Genomic DNA, 19,772 nt, shown 5'->3' with positions numbered 1-19,772 from the left:
CAGCAGGGATCTCCACAGCTGTAGTTGTGTTCTCCCTTTCAAAGCGTGCATAGAAGGCGTTGAGTTCATCTGGTAGCCATTCATGCTATTGGGTTTCGCTTTGTAGGAAGTACTGTCTTGCAGACCCTGCCAGAGTTGCCGTGCATCCGATGTCGCCTCCAACCTCGTTCAGAATTGTCTCTACTCCCTTGAAATAGTCCTCCGCAAATCATACCTGGTTTCCTGGTACAGGCCTGGGTTGCCAGACTTGAATGCCACAGATCTAGCCTTCAGCAGACAATGTACCTCCTGGTTCATCCATGGCTTTTGGTTTGGGAATGTACAGTAAGTCTTTGTAGGCACACACCCATCCACACAGGTTTTAATGAAGTTGGTAACAACTGCAGGATACTCATTCAGATTCGAAGATGAATCCCTGCATACAGTCCAGTCCGCTGATTCAAAGCTGTCCTGTAGGTGATCCCGTGCTTCCCTTGTCCATAACCTTCTTGGTCCTCACTACTGGTGCTGCAGTCTTCAGTCTCTGCCTATACTCAGGGAGCTGAAGTACAGCCAGGTGATCAGACTTCCCGAAGTGAGGGCATAGAATAGCACGGTAGGTATTCTTGGTGGTGTAGCAATGATCCAGTGTGTTTCTGTGGTATTGCAAGTGATCTGTTGATGGTAGTTGCTTAGTGATTTTTTAGATTTATTATAGTTTTTATGGAACGGCCAGAAACGGAGAGGGGTCACTGGGAATGTGGTCTGGGAGCCAAGGGGGTAGTAACCCAAATAAAGTTGGGAACCTCTGCTCTTCATTCACAGCAATTCTGCAGGACTATAAAGTGGAACAAAGCTTAGGTCAGGATTTGCCTGTTCTGTAGAGGCACAATCCCCATGGGGACTCTAGAAATACCCTCTGAATGGACTGAAGTTAATTGGTTACATTAATAATTCCTGAGAGAAATATAGGGAAATTGTTTTTCATGGTTGTTTGTCTCCTGTATTTGTGGAGACTTTGATCAATAATGAGCTAACTTGATTACCCTAATTAAAAGCTTTCTGTCATTGAAATTATCTGTGGTTTATACCTTTCTCTATTTCCTTCCAGAACATCTCTTTTAATGTTTTGGAGGAGTCTGCAGTTTCGGATGATGTACTTTCACCAGATGAGGAAGGAATCTGCTCTGGAAAATATTTTACAGAGGCTGGTCTTGTGGGATTGATGGAACAAGCTGCAGACCTGTTTTCAATGGTATGTATTGTTTCACTTGTCTTGCTGTCTTGTACTGCTCTCTTGGTGGGTGGAGTGAAGGTCACCAGACCAGGTGCAATGTGAATGACATAAAAGTTAGTGAATGCCTATCTTTTACAGATAGACACCTAGTATTTGAGAAAAAATGAGCTTAAATGAGTTAATTAGAGTTAAAATTAGGTACATAGTCCATCAAAAGAGTGGGTCTGATGATCTGAACAACCTGTTCTGATTTCACGTTCCTTATTTTCCAATGTGGTAAAGGGGAGGGGTGGGGGGGGGGAATATATAGTGTGTGTGTGTGTGTATTGGTATTATTTCACTGTTTATCTGCTTGCAGAATGCATTTAGGTGGACTAATTATGTACCAATGACAAATCTAATCCCAGCTTTTTGTGTACAGTTAGAAAAAATGCCTTGGTTCCTGGATGTGCTTTCTGCATTTCAAGTTCTGTGCACAAATGTGTGCAGGGAACAGATCAAGAGTTTATTTATAGACTCCAGAATGTGGAATAGTGTAGTAAGCCATTTGGCCCATTATGACCTGATCAATCAATACTAATAATGGAAAATAAGGAGGCATGAGGAAACATCTCCTGCATTTCACCTAGATAAGGATTTTTGCATTGAGTTTCCTGTAGTTTAAGGATTATTAATTCATGCCTTACATCAACATATACATTGCTGAGTCCCCTCAGTGAAATTTTATTTAGACAACAAAAAAAGCCAAAGAAAGTTTATCTGTTTGGTAAAATATTGACCACGCAACACAATGTTTGTTTATGAAATGCTATATTACAAGGTACAGGAAACAAAGTGCAGAGACTCACGGCTCAATTTCCTCTCCATCCCATTCTATAGCTTGTAGCTTTGTTGCTTTTGTATTGTTCAAACGCAGTGCTGAACAATTACCATCAGGGTGCCCAAAGGGAATATTTCGTTATGTTGCTGCAGCAGGTTAATAAATCCATTTACACAATGATCAATGATTAATAAGAGTGGCCTATTTATTCTTCCCTGAACAAGAATATTTGAATTTAATTTTGGATTACATTTTCATATTTTGGTAGATCTTTGTCATTAAGGCTATCCCATTTGGTGAACACTCATCTTTCACAACCTAAGCTGTGCCTATTACTGTTCAGAATGTAGGTAAATATAATTTAGCAATTAAGTAGAGCACCTTAGCCACAGAACTTTGAGCTTTGGGTATTTGTCATGAATTACAACATGGGCTCCTTACAGAGAACAGTTGCAGCACGGTGGAAGGATATTGGGTGCAGTGAGTCTCTACCCCACTCCCCCAAATCGGTCCCCCTTCCCTGCAAATCTTTCCTCTCGGCTATTTAGAACATAGAACAGTACAGCACATTACAGGCCCTTCGGCCCACAATGTTGTGCCGACCCTCAAACCCTGCCTCCCATATAACCCCCCACCTTAAATTCCTCCATATACCTGTCTAGTAGTCTACCAGATTACCAGATTCCTTTTGAATGCCCTGGAATAGAAAGTATCATAGACAGTGAAAAAGATTTTCGAAAATGATGGGGGGATTTTGATCAGCTTTGTATACAGTTTTGGTCCCTCAGTTACAGAAAAGACATCACTATGCTGGAAAGAGAGCAAAGAAGATTTATAAGAATTTTGCCAGAGCTCGAGGGTCTGAGTTATAGTGAAAGGTTGGGCCATTTAGTACTTTATTCCTTCGAATGTAGGAGACGGAAGGATGACTTTAAAGAAGTGCATGGAACTATTAGGGGTATAACTAAGTTGAATGTGCACAGTCTACTTTTTCCAGGGCAAGGGTGTAGTTTTAAGGTGAAAGAGGAAATACTTGAAAAGGATCTGAGGACCAATTTCTTTCTGCAGAGGGTAGTGAATATGTGGAAGGAGCTGCTGAGAAACTGCTTGAAGCATGTATAGCTATAACATTTAAAAGGCACTTGGACATACATGGATAGGAGAAGTTCAGAAGGACATGGGCCCAATGCAGGCAAATAGGGCGAGTTTAATTGAGCAGCTTAGTTAGAGAGGATGTGGGGGTCCAAAGGCCCTGTTTCTGTGCTGTACTACTATGACACTGTGACTCCTCTCTGCTAGTGTACCGGCCTGAATAAAGATGTCTTTCTGCATGTCACTTTTGCATTTTTTTTCCAGTCATCTTTATTCTTTGTTCCCTGAAACAATGGGGACAATTTCCCCATATCTTCTCTCTCTATATACCCTTTGTGATTTTAACTACCTCTATCTGATCTTCTTGTAACCAGCGTTATATCAACCACTGACATCATTATGGTGTCTGTACCACAGACATAGGTCTCACAGGTAACTGAGTTTTTTCGCTTTACCCTATGTCTCCGCTGTAATTGTGTGCCCTCCAGTTTAGATTGCATTTCTCATTTTTTTCCTACCAAAATATCAAACATGGCATTTCTTAGTAATTTTTATTTGCTATCAGTCTCTCATTTCTACCTTTTCCCTTGAAACTGTTTCTGTCCCTCACACTTGGAAATTTGGAAATTGTGCCCTGTGCATTCAGCTCGAAGTCATTGATTACAGTACCATGCAAAAGTCTTAGGCATGCATACGTATAGCTAGGGTGCCTAAGATTTTTGCACAGTACTGTATTTGTCAATGTGGAGCAGAGAGCGAGTTTTAAATCTGGTGAGAGCAAATGATGTTGGGAATGGCAAGGGAGGAGCGCTGCAGGACAGCTGGCAGAGAAGGAATGCCAGGGACAGGGAGGGGTCTGGGTGCAGATCTTGAGATACCAGGCCAGGTAATTTGATTGCAAACAAATGATTTATTGATCATTACAGAAGGTCTCTCTGTTGCATCTCACTCCCTCCCTTCTCCCTTCCCCTTTTGCCAACCATGATTCCCCTCTTCCTGGCCCCTTCCCACTCTCAGTCCACAATAGAGACCCATATCAGAATCAGGTTTATCATCACTCACAGATGTTACCAAATTTGTTTTTTTTTTAGCACAAGTACAGTGCAATACATAAAATTACTACAGTAATTTGCACTTAGCTATATATATATGTGCCTAAGACTTTTACACAGTGCTGTATATTTTAAGGAAAACAGCAGTCCAGGTTCCAACACTCACTTACAGTCTGAAAAATAACTCTTAACCATGCTCTGTTTCCTGCTGCACAATCTAGTTTTATATCCCTTGATGTTTCTTTCATTCCTCAGCCTTCAATCTTAATGATAAACTTGTCCTTATCAAAGACCTTTTGAAAGTCTAAATATATTATATTAACTATTTCCTCTGTGACTTCATTAGAAATTATTAAGCATTACTAGACTTTAATACTGTTCATTTATTGAATAATAGATAGTTACCTTGATAACAGCTTAGATGGCTATCTACATGAATCAAAATTAGATTGCCTATAAATGCCACTTACAATCAGTTCACAGGTCTCGCTCATCACCTCTATCTATAACTGAGCAGTGCTTCACTTAGTGACCATTAACAGATATGTACAGAGAAATAATGCTCAAAGAAACTTTCTAGCTTGGCCTCTTGATGCAAGAAAACATTCTCAATTGTTTGTTGATGTCTGCAAAATCATAACTTGCCTTGAATATACTTTAATTAAACAAATACTGTTGTACAGGAGGCTCATTGTACTTGCTGTTAGTAATAACTTTGGGCTTTCAAATAACAGGCTGGAATGTACGAAGCAGTTAATGAAGTTTACAAGGTTCTAATTCCAATCCATGAGGCCAATCGTGATGCAAAAAAACTAGCGACTATTCATGGTCGACTCCAAGATGCATTCAGCAAAATAGTTCATCAGGTAATTAATTTACGGTCTTCACTTAAATTTAAATTCAAAAGTTTTGAAAAAATATAATTGTCAATATTTGATTTGGGTAAGTTCTTAAAGTAGTGACTTTAATTCAGTTTCCCTCTAAGAATAGCACAGTTGGAATTAATGTGTCCAGAAGAATACAGTACATTTAAATGTGTACATGCATGCTTTTCTTTTTGCATATGTAATCCCAACTTTACAGGAACTTGTCTGTTGTGTGACTATTTGACATGACTCTACTTTCTGTTATACAGAGTACTGGCTGGGAGGTAGGTGTCACTTCAGTTGATGTTGGAGCACTAATGTCTTTTCTAAGACTCATGCGAATGCTTTGCCCGTGTGTGCTGCCTGTGGGTATTCTGTTGTTGTCTTGTTAAGAAAACATTTCCTTTGATCTCAGAATTGTAAATCCTTTTGCTGAGGTCATATGAAATGCTTTCAGATGAACAGATCTCACAGATGGTGCATGTCAAATAAACATTTTCTCACTAATGAAGAGTCCTGTGAATGAGTCACTTCCATTATCACTAGCTTTTAATTTTTTTTGTTTCACAGACATCTTATTGCCTCTCACTGCTGCTGGCAGTAAGATTTTTATTTTTCTGGTTCTGATTTATACATTTTTTTCTCAGTGCAATTATTTATGTTCATTGTTCACGAGTCACACATTACAACATTGCATGGTAAAATATCTTTCTAGTCTGTTTGCTTGTCCAATTGTGATCACTGTTAGCTTCCTTTACATTCTTGATCATTTATCTTATGGTATAGTGAATATTTTAACCCTCTTATACAGGTACTGCCTGTTGTGCTGTGCTGTTTGAGTGGGTTTGATATTTGTCTTTTTCTTATTTAATTTTATTGCTGGAATTTATTGCTTTTTTTGTTTCAAAGATCCCCACCCTGATTAAAGTAATTTGTTTTCTCCCCTCTCTCCCTTTTGCTCGCCCTGGTGCTGGCCCCTTCTTCCCACTTTTATTACTTTCCTATTGTGGTAAGTTTTGCACTTTGTTGATCTATTGCAATAGCTGATGCAATCAGTGAGCAGTCCTTACTGAGGAAAAAATATTAAATTTGCTGTCAATTGCATAACTTTTTGTTTTCTCTCTGGGCACTTTTGGTATTGCATTCCACATACCTGTATTTATTATGTTGGAATCATGCTGTTTGGTCTGACTAAATATTCTAATAAATTTGCAACATTCACTCCTGTAAGCTTAATTTCAACATCTTTTCTGTAGTTATTGTTAATTTTAGTAGAGGGAAAAGATGGGGCAAATAACCCTAACATAGGTAGAATAGTTTTGCTATATCCTCTTCATTTTATGTTAAATACCACAGTGGTTACTTGCTTTCTGTAGCAAGTTCAACAGAATTGAATACCTGAAAGCTTTCATAACTAGTTATCACAGAACGATTACAGTCCAGGTGAAGGCCATTTGGTTCAGCAAGTCCAGTTAGGCTTTATTTAAGAACAATCCAGCAGTCCCACTCCCCTACTTTCTCCCCACACCTCTAAGTTCTTTCCTTTCATTTGTTTATCCCAATCTCTTCTGAACCTCCTTTCCGAATTCTAAACAGTCACAGGTTTATCCACATGTCATATTTGGTTCTGTTGCCGGTTACCTTCATTTTAGGTTTTCTGATCCATGGTTTTGTCTCTGCCTGCTTGGTTGACACCCTTCACAATTATAATATCTTTATCATATTTCAGCAGAATCTCCTCCCTCTGTTAGAGAACAGCACCAGCTTCTCCAAAGCATTTGTATCCACATAATGAATGCCTCTCCTGTGGAATCACTTTAGTAAATATTTCCCTCACCTATTAAAGCCTTTAAATCTTTCCTTAAGGGAAGGAACCAGAAAGAATACTCCAAATGTGATCAAGCCAATGTTTTTAGCGATCCATGATTTCATAACTCTTATAACTGATGTCTCTGTTTTTGAAGCCCAGGATCCTATTTGCAATTAAACTACCTTCGCAACGTGGCCTACCACTTCAAATTAATAATGCGCTTACATTCCCAGATCTCTCTGTTGTTCTGAATTTTGCCTCTTTTCATTCTTTGCAAAAACTTAAAATTTACAACCTGTCAAGAAACTCCTTCCCACAAGCCAACATCCCAGCCCCTATCACTCCAACACAGTTTCAACAGGTCAAACCATGTGTGATGGGCTGTCATGAATATTTTTATAGTTTACTCCACAGTAATTGGGACATGGGACAAAGTGCTGCAACCGTTAAAAACTTTGTTTAAAAACAGGGAGTAAGTTTATATGTTCTCCTCGTGACTGCTTGGGTTTCCACCGGCTGCATTGGTTTCCTCTCACAGTCCCGAGATGTGCAGGTTCGTGGGTTAATTGGTCATGAGTGTAATTAGCCAGCACAGACTCATTGGACTGGAAAGGATCTATATAAAAAAAACAAGTTAATTTGCTATCTGCCCATTTCCATCTGCCTTGTTCTCTACAGCTTGAGACTCTGTGGTCTGGTAGCTTCTGTTATCCAGCATATTCTGAATCTGTAGTACAAATCTGAACTTAATAAACTAATTCGAAGTAAGATTTAATTCAAATTTAAAATTAACTAAGATTTCTACTAATCTCTAGTTAATCCACTTATGAATGCAACGGTTGCAGTCTTGATTGACAGCATTTCCAGTTTACAGAAATTCCAGGGTATTGTCAGTTCCCAGAACTCATAAGCTGGGGAGTGCCTATATTTAAAAGAACAGTCACCCTGCTCAAAAGGTGATCATCGGAGGATCCTGTGTTTAGACACCGATGAGGTCACAAGGATGCCAGAGTAGAGATTTTTTAACCTGTATTACTATCCTTCTTTAAATATTTTAAAATTATTCTTTGTATACCCAAGTCTAAGTGATCTATATATAAGCTGTGATCTAGTACTGATCTCTGGAGAAATATATAGTACACTTCACTTTAGTCTGAATTACTTTTCGATATTGTTTCCTTTAACCAATTTTCTGTCCATGTTATGACACTTTATTTTGTTGCACTGCCTGCAATCTTAATGATAAGCCTATTATACACAACTTCAACAAACACCTTTTGGAAATACATTTATAGGTGAACTGCATTTTCCTCATTGATTCTCCCCTTACCATTAGTAAATCTTCGTTAGTGTCTTAATATGTAAACATATCTTAAATCATATGTAAACATATCAAAAATTGTTTATATTTATTTCTGATGCTATTTAATTCTTCCAATCCTTTTAGCATAGTTTTAGGTTCCTTTCAATGCTACCTTCCTGCACCTGCTGAATTAATATAATCCTCTCTGCCCAAGGCTAGCAATTGTCCCTACAAGGACATAGGTCACAGCTTTGTCAAGAAGGCATTCCATATTTCCTGTCCAGGTCCCACTTCTCTCCAGAAGAAGTACTTTTTCATTGTACCTGTGCGTACATATACTTGGGCATATGATGTTGACTTAACTGGTCCCAGTGCTTCAGGAATCTAATCATTCCCTTTTGCAAAACCTCTTCAACCACTTAGAATTGATCCGCTGTTTAAAGTTACTTCTCAAGATGATTTTGCAATTGATGACTAAGCTCAAACAGGTGATTTTTGTTGGATTGATATTTAACCTTCTGTAATCTAAGGAAGTTTTTTAAATATTCTGAATTTGCTAAAATGTAATTAGATCATGAGTGACCAATGACTCTCAATATAGTGTAACTATTGTGGACATGAAGCCTGATTTTTCAATTGAGAGCTGACCAGTATATGTATGAGTACTGCACTCAATCTATATCTCTGATGGAATGGAACCCAGCTTTATTTGCAGGATTAGTCATTTAAAATGCTAGGCACTTCCTGAATACGTTCCATCTGGAAAGAGGATAGTGCTGCTGGATCAGTTCTGTTGGCTGTTGTCCAGAAAGCCATGAGTCCTGTGGTGATGCTCCCTAGACATTTGACCCCATGCTAAATTAAATCTGTTGTTAATTTCTTTTATTGCTGACTTTCACTCTTTGTTCTCTTGACCTGCTTTCTCTAAGTTCTCTTTAAAATGGCCAGCACACTGGGTCGCAGAGCACACTAAGGTGAAAGAGCAGGAACAGCTTCCAAATGTGCTGCTCCACTCTTCATGGGCTATGGTAGAAGTAGACACTCCAGCTCACAGGAATTTCTCAATCGTAAGATGGTGTATGAGGAGCAGAGACCAAAAGTTTTCTGTTCCATTGGATTAGTAACCTTCCCTTGGAAGACCATGAAATAAAGGCCTATATTGTCCAATATCTTAGCTATATCTACAGTGTTGACTGGCATTGAAGGTCCTGTGGAAACTGTTTCATTCTGTAGTCATAATTTCTCTTAGGAATGGTTTTAACCTTGTGAGGACCCCAAGCGAAAACCTTTTTTGAAAACTTAATTTTCTACATACTGTTTTAATGTGGAGTCATGAATGCAAGTATGATCATTTAAGAAAGTTGTTGCACTACATAACATAAAAGATAGTGACAAAGTGGTCAGGGATTCAACATTACCATAATGAACCTGCTCTTTCATTGGCTAATTTGGAGTCCCAAGAGTTATGATTTCTATCAGTTGAACCATCAAAAACTGATAGTCTAATTGGTGTTTCTGGAGCATCTATGGAATCAGGATCTGATTACATAATAAATGTTCATACCTCATCAAATTACCTTTCAGTTGCCTGCATATACAAGAGATTAAGTTTGTATGTTCAAGTCGTTTTCATAACTTAACCCTCTCGATCTGTTATCATTCTAATGAATTGGTGCTGCAGGCCCTCCGAGGCCAGGCTTCTTACTTGCACAAGTGGTGCCAAAAACAAAACTTGTATTTATGGCCAGCATTTAATACTCTGTAGAACTTTAGCATAACTTCCTTTTGTTTGTTTTCCAACCCCTTTGAAATGGAGTCTGCTTCCTACATCAATAAAAACACAGGCACATAAGAAAATAGGAACAGTGGATCACTTGGCCCTACAAGCCTGCTGTCCATTAACCTTAATCAAGGCTGATTTGCCCTAGGCGTTCCTCATCTGTGCCACTTTCCCATAGCTCTCAATCCCTTAACTTTCAGAAGTGTATCTACTTCTTCTGTCAGTAACCCCAATCATCTCACTTCCACACCCTTCAGGGTAGAGATGTTGCCAGACATTTCCAGACAGTATGAGATGTTCTTTTGTAAGTCGGCCATAAATAAATGCCTGCTAATCTTGTAATTTCATTTTTTAATTGACCTGCGTGTTTTTACTGATTTCTAGTTGATCACTCTTCTATTTTTTTTATATACATTCCAGTTTTTCAGTTTATTTTATTTTAATTTCAAAGAAGATAGCCTTATACTTGGCTATATAAAATGCCATTTGCTCTTCCTTTGCCCACATTTAATCTGAATCTCTATAATGTTCAGATCACTAACTGTTGCTTCTACTCAAGGACAAATACAACCACCTATTCCATATTCTCAGGTCATTCATAAATATCATGAGAAGTTGAGGCTCCAGAGTATGTCCCTGGAAAATGTTATGTATGATATCTCACCATACATAATACATATCCCTGATTCCTATTTCCTGTACCAAATTCCGAAACCAGTCCAGTACAGCACAGTCTCACTGTCTCCAATAATATCTTATGCACCATATCGAATGTCTTGTCTCTGTCCACATAAACAATATGTTCAAGGGTTCAGTTATCAACCTTATTTGTGACATCAGAACGTTCACCTCATTAAACGTGTCTTAACTGTAATAAAACCATGCGTACGGCTTCATATAAACAGGTTTTTCCAAACACATTCATGTAGAAAAATAATCCATAATTTTATTTATTTATTTGTAAGTAGGAACTGGAGTGAATATTGCATGAATTGATGTTAAATCACCTCAGGCTCATCTCCTGCACGTTGCGCTCTCTGCAGTCTGAAAGAACATAATTATCTATTGTATTTCTAATCCTCATGTTGCTTTTTTCTGCTGTTACCTTCCGTGTCGTTTTTGCCTGTAGACTTTCCATATGTTGCAAATACATGGGAAATACTGTAGCGGTTACATAGAGAGAAAAAAAACAAAAATATTCATATGGGCAAACACAAATATAGAAGTACAGATAGGGAAGGCAAGTTCTATTTCTCTGTTCTACATTATTATCAAATTAAGCTAGTGGGTGTTGTTGCCATATTACATGTAGATTTTAAAGCTACCAAAGAGGGCAATAGAAGAGATGGGCAACAACCTGCGCAATTGCTGCCTCACTGGCATAAATGATGCACAGTTGAAACTTCTAAATATTGATATGCAAACTGCTGTTACAGCAATAAGAATAAAGCAGTAAAAAAGTAGCTCCTTCCTTTCCATTATATAATAGAGACATTACATGCTTAAAGCTGCTCTTTGTCTGGAAATGGCAATTTGTTAGGCAAAAGGAATTTTTCGAAGCCTTCTGTTTTTAAACATACATCACATACATCTAGAAATGACATCATAAACTAAAAAACAGGCAAAATAGTTCAGGATTATAAAACATATTTTCATTTTCATTCTTTTACAATTTATATAACGAAGTCATCAGATGCAATTAAAGTACTCTTTATTAACATTCCGGTCTTTTGTTGTCAGTTAATGACTAACAATATGTTTACTTCATGTTTTCAACACTTGGTGTGGATTGCTTTCAGCAATTTTTTTCCTTGTATTAAATCTGCCCAAAATGTGCTGTGAATTGTACCTTAATATTAATATCATTGTATATCTTATATATATTATAGATGGAATGACAGACTTCATCTATTATTACTTTCAGAGATGGTGGAACATACAGTATTAGCATTTTGGAAATGTGAGGCTTGCATTTCAGTATCCAACACAATCTGGCCAACTCTTCCTAAGCCTCCAGTGTCTAACAGAATGAAATTCTTGCCCTGTCTGTCCACATTATAGTTATTATTGGATAAAGACATTGTCATGGTTTAACAGAAGAATTCTAATGACTTTAGTCTTTATATCATTACACATACTGAAAAATTGCCTTTGATTGTTCTTAGATGGAGGCAGAGAAGGTCTTGAATCCAGTCTTATAGGCTGTATTTAGTAAGATTGTCTTGATGAAGGCAAGAAATCAGTACACTAGAACTTGCATCAGTGTTCCCAATCTTGAGAGTTAGGGCAGAAAAGGCTCCTGATAGACAGTGTGCATTTAAATTGACTTGGATCAGTGGTGATGATTCCACAGCTAAATGTCATCATGACTCACTTTATATGTGAACAATGGTCACACAGAGGCAAGCAGCAGAAAGATGCATGCAACTGATGGAAGTAAACCCTGTTCTGGCTGAGTGATTTGTTAAGATCTGGGGAGGGGATAAATATGTAAAGATGTACAGTAAAAATATAGCATAGGGACAGTTCCTTCAACCCACAATGCCTGTGCTGACCGTGATGTCTATTTAAATTAATCCCATCTGTCTGCATGAGATTCATATCCCTCGATTCTTTGCCCCTTCATGTATCTGTCTAAATGCCTCTTAAACACTGCTATCATATCTGTTTTCATTACTTGCCCTAACAGTGCATTCCAAGTACCTACCACTCTATGTAATACAAAGACTTGCCTTGTAAATCGCCTTTAAATGGTCCCTTTCTCGTCTCAAAGCTTTGCCTTCTAGTATTTGACATTTCCACCATGGAAAAAGGACTCCATCTACCCTAAATATGTCTATTATCATTTTACACGTTTATGTCAGTTTGCCCCTCAGCTTCCTGTTCACAAAGAAACAATCCAAGTTTGTCCAACCTCTTCTTTTAGCGAACACTTTCTAATTCAGGCAGCATCATGGCAAACCTCGTCTACGTATTCTCCAAAGCTTCTACATCCTTCCTGTAATCCAGTGCCATAACTCAACACAATACTCCAAATGTGGCTTCACTGAAGTTTTAACAGCTGCAGCATAACTTCCCGACTTTACAACTCAACATCAACATTCCTAAGTGTTTTGCCATTTACTGTGTACTTTCCCTTTAGAGTTGATCTTCTGAAGTGTAACATATCATACTTGTCTGCAGTAGTGAGGAAATTCTCATTCCAGGCTATATGTTTTAGAAAATAAAGCTGGCACAGGTAGTTTTGCTTGCTGTTCCTGGAATAGACAATAGAAAATACATCAGATTAAGTCATTAGTCCACATTGTGATAGATCATCATGGGTAAAATAACTAAAATGATTGACCTAAAAAGAAACTGCTTTTTCGGTTCAGAGTCAAAGAGAACCAGGCCCTTTGCCTCACCTAGTCCATGCTAAATTGTTATTCTGCTGAGTTCTATCGACCCACACCTGGACCATAGCCCTCCATATCCTTCCCATTCATGCACTTATCCAGACTTCTCTTAAGTGTTGGAATCAAACTCACGACCGCCACTTCTGCTGGCGGCTCATTCCAGACTCACAGTACCCTCTGTGTAAAGGGGTTCCCCTTAAATAGATAGCCTTTCATTCTTAACCTATGACCTTCTAGTCTCACCCAACCTCAGTGGGAAGACCCTACTTGCATTACCCTATCTATACCCCTCATAATTTTGAATACCTCTATCAAATCTCCCCTCATCAGAATCAGAATCGGGTTTATTATCACCAGCATGTGTTGTGAAATTCTCCTAGGCTCCAGGGAATAAAGTCCTAGCCATTCAATCTTCCACTTGTGATGGTACATCCTTGTAAATTTTCTCTACACACTTTCTTGTTGATATCTTTCCTGTTGGTAGGTGACCAGAATTGCACACAATACCCCAGATTTGGCCTTACTAACATCTTCAGCATAACATCTCAACTCCTGTACCCAATACTTTGTTTACACCTTGTTTACAATCGAATTCCAGTTCTTACTTAGAACCTTTGTTTTTGTTGAAGTTCTTATTCTCTAGTGTGTTTCAATGGCTTCCTTCACCAGGCACTCCCAAAAGCCGTTGGCATGGCACAATAGTTCTGTGCTGTCAAAGTCAATCCTGTGGTCATTGCATATGCAGTGTTCTGCTGCCACTGATTTCTCTGGGTGATCCAAACGGATTGACCTCCTATGTTGCTTGATTCAGGTTTCCACCGTGCATTCCATCTGACCGATAATACGCTGCTCCGCACTAACAGGGATTCCTATACACGCCCCCTTTCCTGAGTCCCACGTCATCTTTGACCCACATAAGCTGTGATTTGAGCCTCCTTACGGGTTTGTGGATGGTATTTATCCAGTATTTCTTCAGAATTCTGACTGAGAACTGCTGTGACATTTTCCCTGACGACTAATGCCACCTCTCCCCCTTTAATCCCTCCCAATCTATCATGTCTAAAATAACGGAACCTTGGAACATTGAGCTGCCAGTCCTGCCCCTCCTGCAACCAAGTCTCACTAATGTCTACAATGTCATAATTCCACATGCTGATCCATGCCCCAAGCTCCTACAATACTCCTTGCTTTGAAATATATGCAGCTCAGAACATTAGTCCCACCATGCTCACCCTTTTGATTCCTGACCGTGTATGTGGTCTTAGCAACATCTTTCTCCACCACCACTCCACTATCTGTTCTGATGCTCTGTTCCCATCCCCCTGCTACTTATAGTTTAAACCCAAATCCCACCAACCCCCAACTCCCTGAAACTCTAGCAAACCTTCCAGCTAAGATATTAGTCCCTCTCTAGTTCAGTTGCCTTCTGTACAGGTCCCACCTGGAAGAGAGCCTAATGATCCAAAAATCTGAAGCCTTCCCTCCTGCACCACCTCCTTTGCCATGTGTTAAACTATATGATCTTCTTAATTCTGGCCTCACCAGCACGTGGCACAGGTTGCAGTCCTGAGGTCAGAATCTTGGACATCCTTTCCTTTAACTTAGCACCTAACTCCTTGAACTCAATTTGCAGGACCTTGTCACCCTCCTATCCCATGTTAATGAAACTGAAGGGGACCATGATCTCTGGCTGCTCACCCTCCCACTTAAGAATGCTGTGTACTTTATCTGAGATGTCCTTGACCCTGGCACCTGGAAGGCAACATACCTTAAGAGAATCTCATCCTCCTCGCAGAACTTCCTTTCTGTTGCCCTAGCCAACAAATCCCCCATTACTACAGCTCATCTCTTCTTTCCTCCCTCCCACTTCCCTTCCACACAGAGCCACTTTGGCTTTACTCTGCTAGGTTGTCCCTCCAACAGAATCCAAAGCTGTTTAGCTTTTGTTGAGGGGAACAACCTCAGGAGTACTCTCCACTGGCTGCCTATCCCCTTGCCCCTTCCTGATTTTATCTGTCCCCAGTTATCTGTGTGCTACACCTATGGTGTAACTACCTCCCTGTATGTCCTGTCTATCAACCTCTCAGCCTCTCAAATGATCCAGAGTTCTTCCAGTTCCAGCTCCCAACTCCTTAGCACGGTCTTTTAGAAGCTGCAGTTGTAGTCCCTAGGGACATCAGAGGTCTCCCTGCCTTCCCATATCCCACAAGATGAGCATTTCATTATCCTGCCTGGCATCCCCACTGCTCCAAATGTGCAATAAGAAAGAAAGAATGCATAACCCAAAAAAAATCCACCTTTGGCCTGTGCCTCTCCTTGTCAAAGCCTCGATGAGTCACACCCTCAACTTCCTACTCTTAACATTGGCTAGTCGCATAATGGATGCTCCCACAATAGTCGCTCTGCTTAACGTATTTATCAGACCTTGCCCGTGCCTAATTGTGTGCAATTCAAAATCTGCCTGGGAATTCTGGCGTGCAGAATGTCACAACTGCTCCCACCTACTTCTTTTAAATTCTCTCACTCTCTACGTAATCCAGTGTCTTCTTGGGAACTGTGGCGCACAAAATGTGCAAACTCTTCTTTTAACCTCTCTCTATGCAATCCAATGTCTCATTGGGAACTGCAGTGCGCAAGAAGTCCCGACTGCCTGCGGTCACTTCTTTTAGACTCCCTCTCCCTCTACACAACCCAATATCTCCTCGGGAACTGTGGCGCACAAAATTTAAGCACCCTAATTTGCTTCAAGGCACAAGCACTTCCTCTTCTACGATCCACATGCAGTTCATAGGCTGTCTGTCACCCAAGTAAATACGGCTACAAAAATCCATTTAAAATCAAACCTATTTGTTTTGTCTCCATCCTCAAGTGGGATCAATTTTGTTCCTTGCTTTCCTATTGCTCTTAAAATTCTCTTTGTGCTTTTATTTTAGCCCTCTTGATTACGTCCTTAAATATTCTCTTGTATTTATTGTGCTTCTCAAGCACATAATTTTTTCCTTGCTGACTAAACCTGCTATGCACTTCCTTTTTCTTAACCAGGGCCTCAATATCGCCTCAAAAACCAAGGTTTTGTAAACCTGTTAGTCTTACCTTTTTATTCAAACAGGAACATATGAACGCTGTACTCTCAATATTTCACTTGGAAGGCTTCTCACTTACAACGCATCCCTTTGCCAGAAAACAATCTATCTCAATCCACACTCAATCCTACCCTTGCCGATGCCTTTCTCCAATTTAGAATCTCAACCTGAGGACTAGACCTATCCTCCACAATTATCTTGAAAATAATGGAATTTTGATCTCTAGATCCAAGTTGTTCCCCTACATCTAATTCTGTCTCCAGCCCTGTCTCATTCCCTAATAAGAGATCCAGAATCATGCTCTCTATAGTTGGAACCTGTGTATTCATTGATTAAGGAAGCTTTCCTGAGCACATTTTACAAATCTTATCCTATCCAATCTGTTTACAGTAATGGAACCCCAGTCAATATATGGAAAGTTAAAATCACCTATCACAACCTTATTTTTCTTGCATCTGTCTGCTGCCTCTCTACAAATTGGCTCCTCTAAATCCCACTAACTATTGAGAGTGCTTTAATATAATCCAATTAATGTGGTCATCCCTTTCCACACATTAGAGCTTGAGTGCATGAGCCCTCCAGCCTGTCCTGCTTGAACACTTCTATGACAAAAAAATGTGAAACTGTCTCTTCTGTACCATCTCCTTAGCCGTGTGTTAAACCATGTTATCTAGCCTGACTAGCATGTGGCACAGGTAGCAATTCTGAAGTAATCACCCTGGAGGTCCTGTCCTTTAATTTAGCACCACTGAACTCACTTTGGAGGACTCATCACCATCTTGCCTGTGTCATTGGTACCTACGTGAACCATTACCTCTGGTTGCTCACCCTCTCCCTTAAGAATGGTGTGGACTTATCTAAGATGCAACTGACCTTGGCACCCAGGCGGCAATATACCATCTGGAAATCTTATTTTCGTCAATAAAACTCCTTTCTGTTCCCCTGACTAATGAATACCCCAAGACTACTCTTCTCCCCCCCGCCCCCACCAATTCCCCTCTGAGTCATAGAGCAGACTCAATGCCAGAGACTTGAATGCTGTGGCCTTCCTCTGCTAGCTCATTGCTCCCAATAGTATCCAAAACAATATACTTGTAATTGAGGGAAATGGCCACAGACGTACCCTGTACTGGTTGCCCTTTCCTTCTGATGGTCACTCGAGTACCTGTGTCTAGCACCTTAGCTGTAACTACATCCCTATATCTCCTATCATTCAACTTCTCTGTCTCCCAAGTGATCCAAAGGTCGTCCAGCTCCAGGTCCCTAAGGCAGTTTGGAACAACCTGCAATTGAATGCACTTCTTGCAGATGTAGTTGTCAGGAATACTAAATGTCTCCCTGTCTTCCCGTGTCCTGCAAGAGGAGAGCTACACCATCATGACGAGCATTTCCAGTGCTCTAACTGCAATAAGAAAGAAAGAAAAAATAACTCCCCCATCTCTTTGTGCTGAAGTCTCTTGAGCCAAAGCTTCAGCTCTCCACTCCAATCCTGGCCCACTCCCACAACGGTTGTTCTGCTTAAACCCAAGTTCTTTTTGTTTTGCCCCTGCCAACTGCCCAATAACCCAAACAATTCCAAGCTTTGTAGAAGGTCCCAACAGGCCCCACTCACATTTTAAATCTGGCACATACTCTTAGCAAGCAGCTGTTCTGTGACCTGAATTTCTGTAGGAAACCCCAACAGGGACTTTTTTAACTTTTTAAATCTACCGCATATGGGTGATTGAAAAATATTAGTTCTTTTGCAAATCAAACAATATTTATGTCAAGCCTCACACTGAGTTTGAAAAGATACAGCAGAGTGTATACGCAAAGTGGGCTTGATAGGTGTTTCTCATTTCATGTTTTAATAAATCAAAATCTGCTCTGTATGGATGTATCTAGTTTCTCCAACTTAATTATGAAAATTACTCCTTCTATAGGATGGAAAGAGGATGTTTGGTACCTATTTTCGTGTTGGCTTCTATGGGTCCAGGTTTGGTGATCTGGATGAACAAGAATTTGTTTACAAAGAGCCAGCCATTACAAAACTGGCTGAAATCTCACACCGGCTTGAGGTATGCTAAGACAATGATGGGATAATATTAGTCATAGTCATACTTTATTGATCCCGGGGGAAATTGGTTATTGGTTATTGATATTCTTTCTGCAAAAGTAGCTAGTTTGAATCATTTGTTCACAGACTTTTACTTCAATAAAACAAGTCAGTTATAATATTGTAGATGAGGAAACAGGAATGAATGAAATCGAAAGATCTTGTCTGGTTGGAGGAGAGGAGATAATTATACTGAGACACGAGGACTGTGATGCCTTTGACCATATGATACTGGAGTAGATAAAGTGAACTAGTTGAGCAGAGAGGTAGGTAGCTCCAAGTTTAGAAAGAAGGAAAACTTAAAGAGGTAGAAGCCAGAGAACATGAACGTGAAAGGAGGTGATGGCCGGGCCAAGGTAGTAAAAGAAAGCAGCTAGTGTAGGGAATAATATAGACTGTGTATTCTATCAAAAGAGAACACTTCCCAGATCAAAATTAGGAGAAAGATATCACTACAATACTGATGCTTTCCTGGTAGAAGGGTTGGGTGTGTTGGTAGGAAATTCTGTGTTTTCCTGGACCTAGACTTAGAGAGGCAGTAGTAAAATTATGTTTTCACAACAAGCATGATGTATATGGAATTGTCCCAGGACATCTCACAAGCCTTGGGACTGGAGATTAATGGAAGCACGATTGCTTGATTTGGATAGATGTTAGGAACGTACTCTAAAATCAGCACACAGATTGTGGTCCTCTATAGTAAAAGAAATAAGAAAATGTCTCAAAAAGTAGGTAAAATACATTTTGTAGTAGTATTTCAACAGAGCACTTACTCACCAAATCAATGCACGTATTAATCAAGGACTATAGGCATGGATTTTTTTAGGGGAGGGCCATCTCTGATGAACTTGATTGAGATTTTATTTGAAGGTCAAAAAGGGGCACCATCTGATGTAGGATTTCTTCAAGGATTTTAACAAGGCCTCTGCATGATTAGAAATATAGAAGTTCCTGGGACACAAGGCAGTTCCAGTGCCACCTAATATCATAAATGGTACTGCAAGCACATAGCAACACTTTTCCACACACTTGCAAGTATTTTGAAAAATAACCCTGCACCCCCATCATGAAAAATTACATTTTCTTTTGGGTTAGGCATTTTATGGTGAACGTTTTGGTGAGGATGTTGTGGAAGTTATCAAAGATTCCAATCCTGTGGACAAATGCAAATTGGATCCAAATAGGGTAAGAACATTTAATATTATGACTGTATGGAGTACTTTATAATCCTCTCAAAAGAAATTCTGCTCGTTTGATTTT

The 19,772-nt window shown here is 39.6% G+C and overlaps 1 protein-coding gene across 10 annotated transcripts in view; it reads left to right on the top strand.

Annotated features, from left to right (window-relative positions):
• The window catches only part of dock7 (dedicator of cytokinesis 7), a 192,555-nt gene that overhangs the window by 165,241 nt on the left and 7,542 nt on the right, over nucleotides 1-19,772 (top strand). For 6 of the 10 annotated variants that reach the window (XM_063064095.1, XM_063064090.1, XM_063064088.1 and 3 more), the window contains 5 exons: nucleotides 1,091-1,234; nucleotides 4,915-5,046; nucleotides 5,316-5,330; nucleotides 18,349-18,474; nucleotides 19,608-19,697. In XM_063064095.1, coding sequence (XP_062920165.1) covers nucleotides 1,091-1,234; nucleotides 4,915-5,046; nucleotides 5,316-5,330; nucleotides 18,349-18,474; nucleotides 19,608-19,697 — 507 coding nt within the window. Of the gene's footprint in view, nucleotides 1-1,090; nucleotides 1,235-4,914; nucleotides 5,047-5,315; nucleotides 5,331-18,339; nucleotides 18,475-19,607; nucleotides 19,698-19,772 lie in introns of all 10 variants that reach the window. The other 4 variants (XM_063064097.1, XM_063064093.1, XM_063064091.1 and 1 more) reach the window with 1 other exon arrangement.

The sequence above is a fragment of the Mobula hypostoma genome, chromosome 12 (genome assembly GCF_963921235.1).
Source record: "Mobula hypostoma chromosome 12, sMobHyp1.1, whole genome shotgun sequence".
Lineage (NCBI taxonomy): Eukaryota > Metazoa > Chordata > Chondrichthyes > Myliobatiformes > Myliobatidae > Mobula > Mobula hypostoma.
Note: the sequence above shows the minus strand (reverse complement) of the source record. Positions and strands in the feature narration are given on the sequence as shown.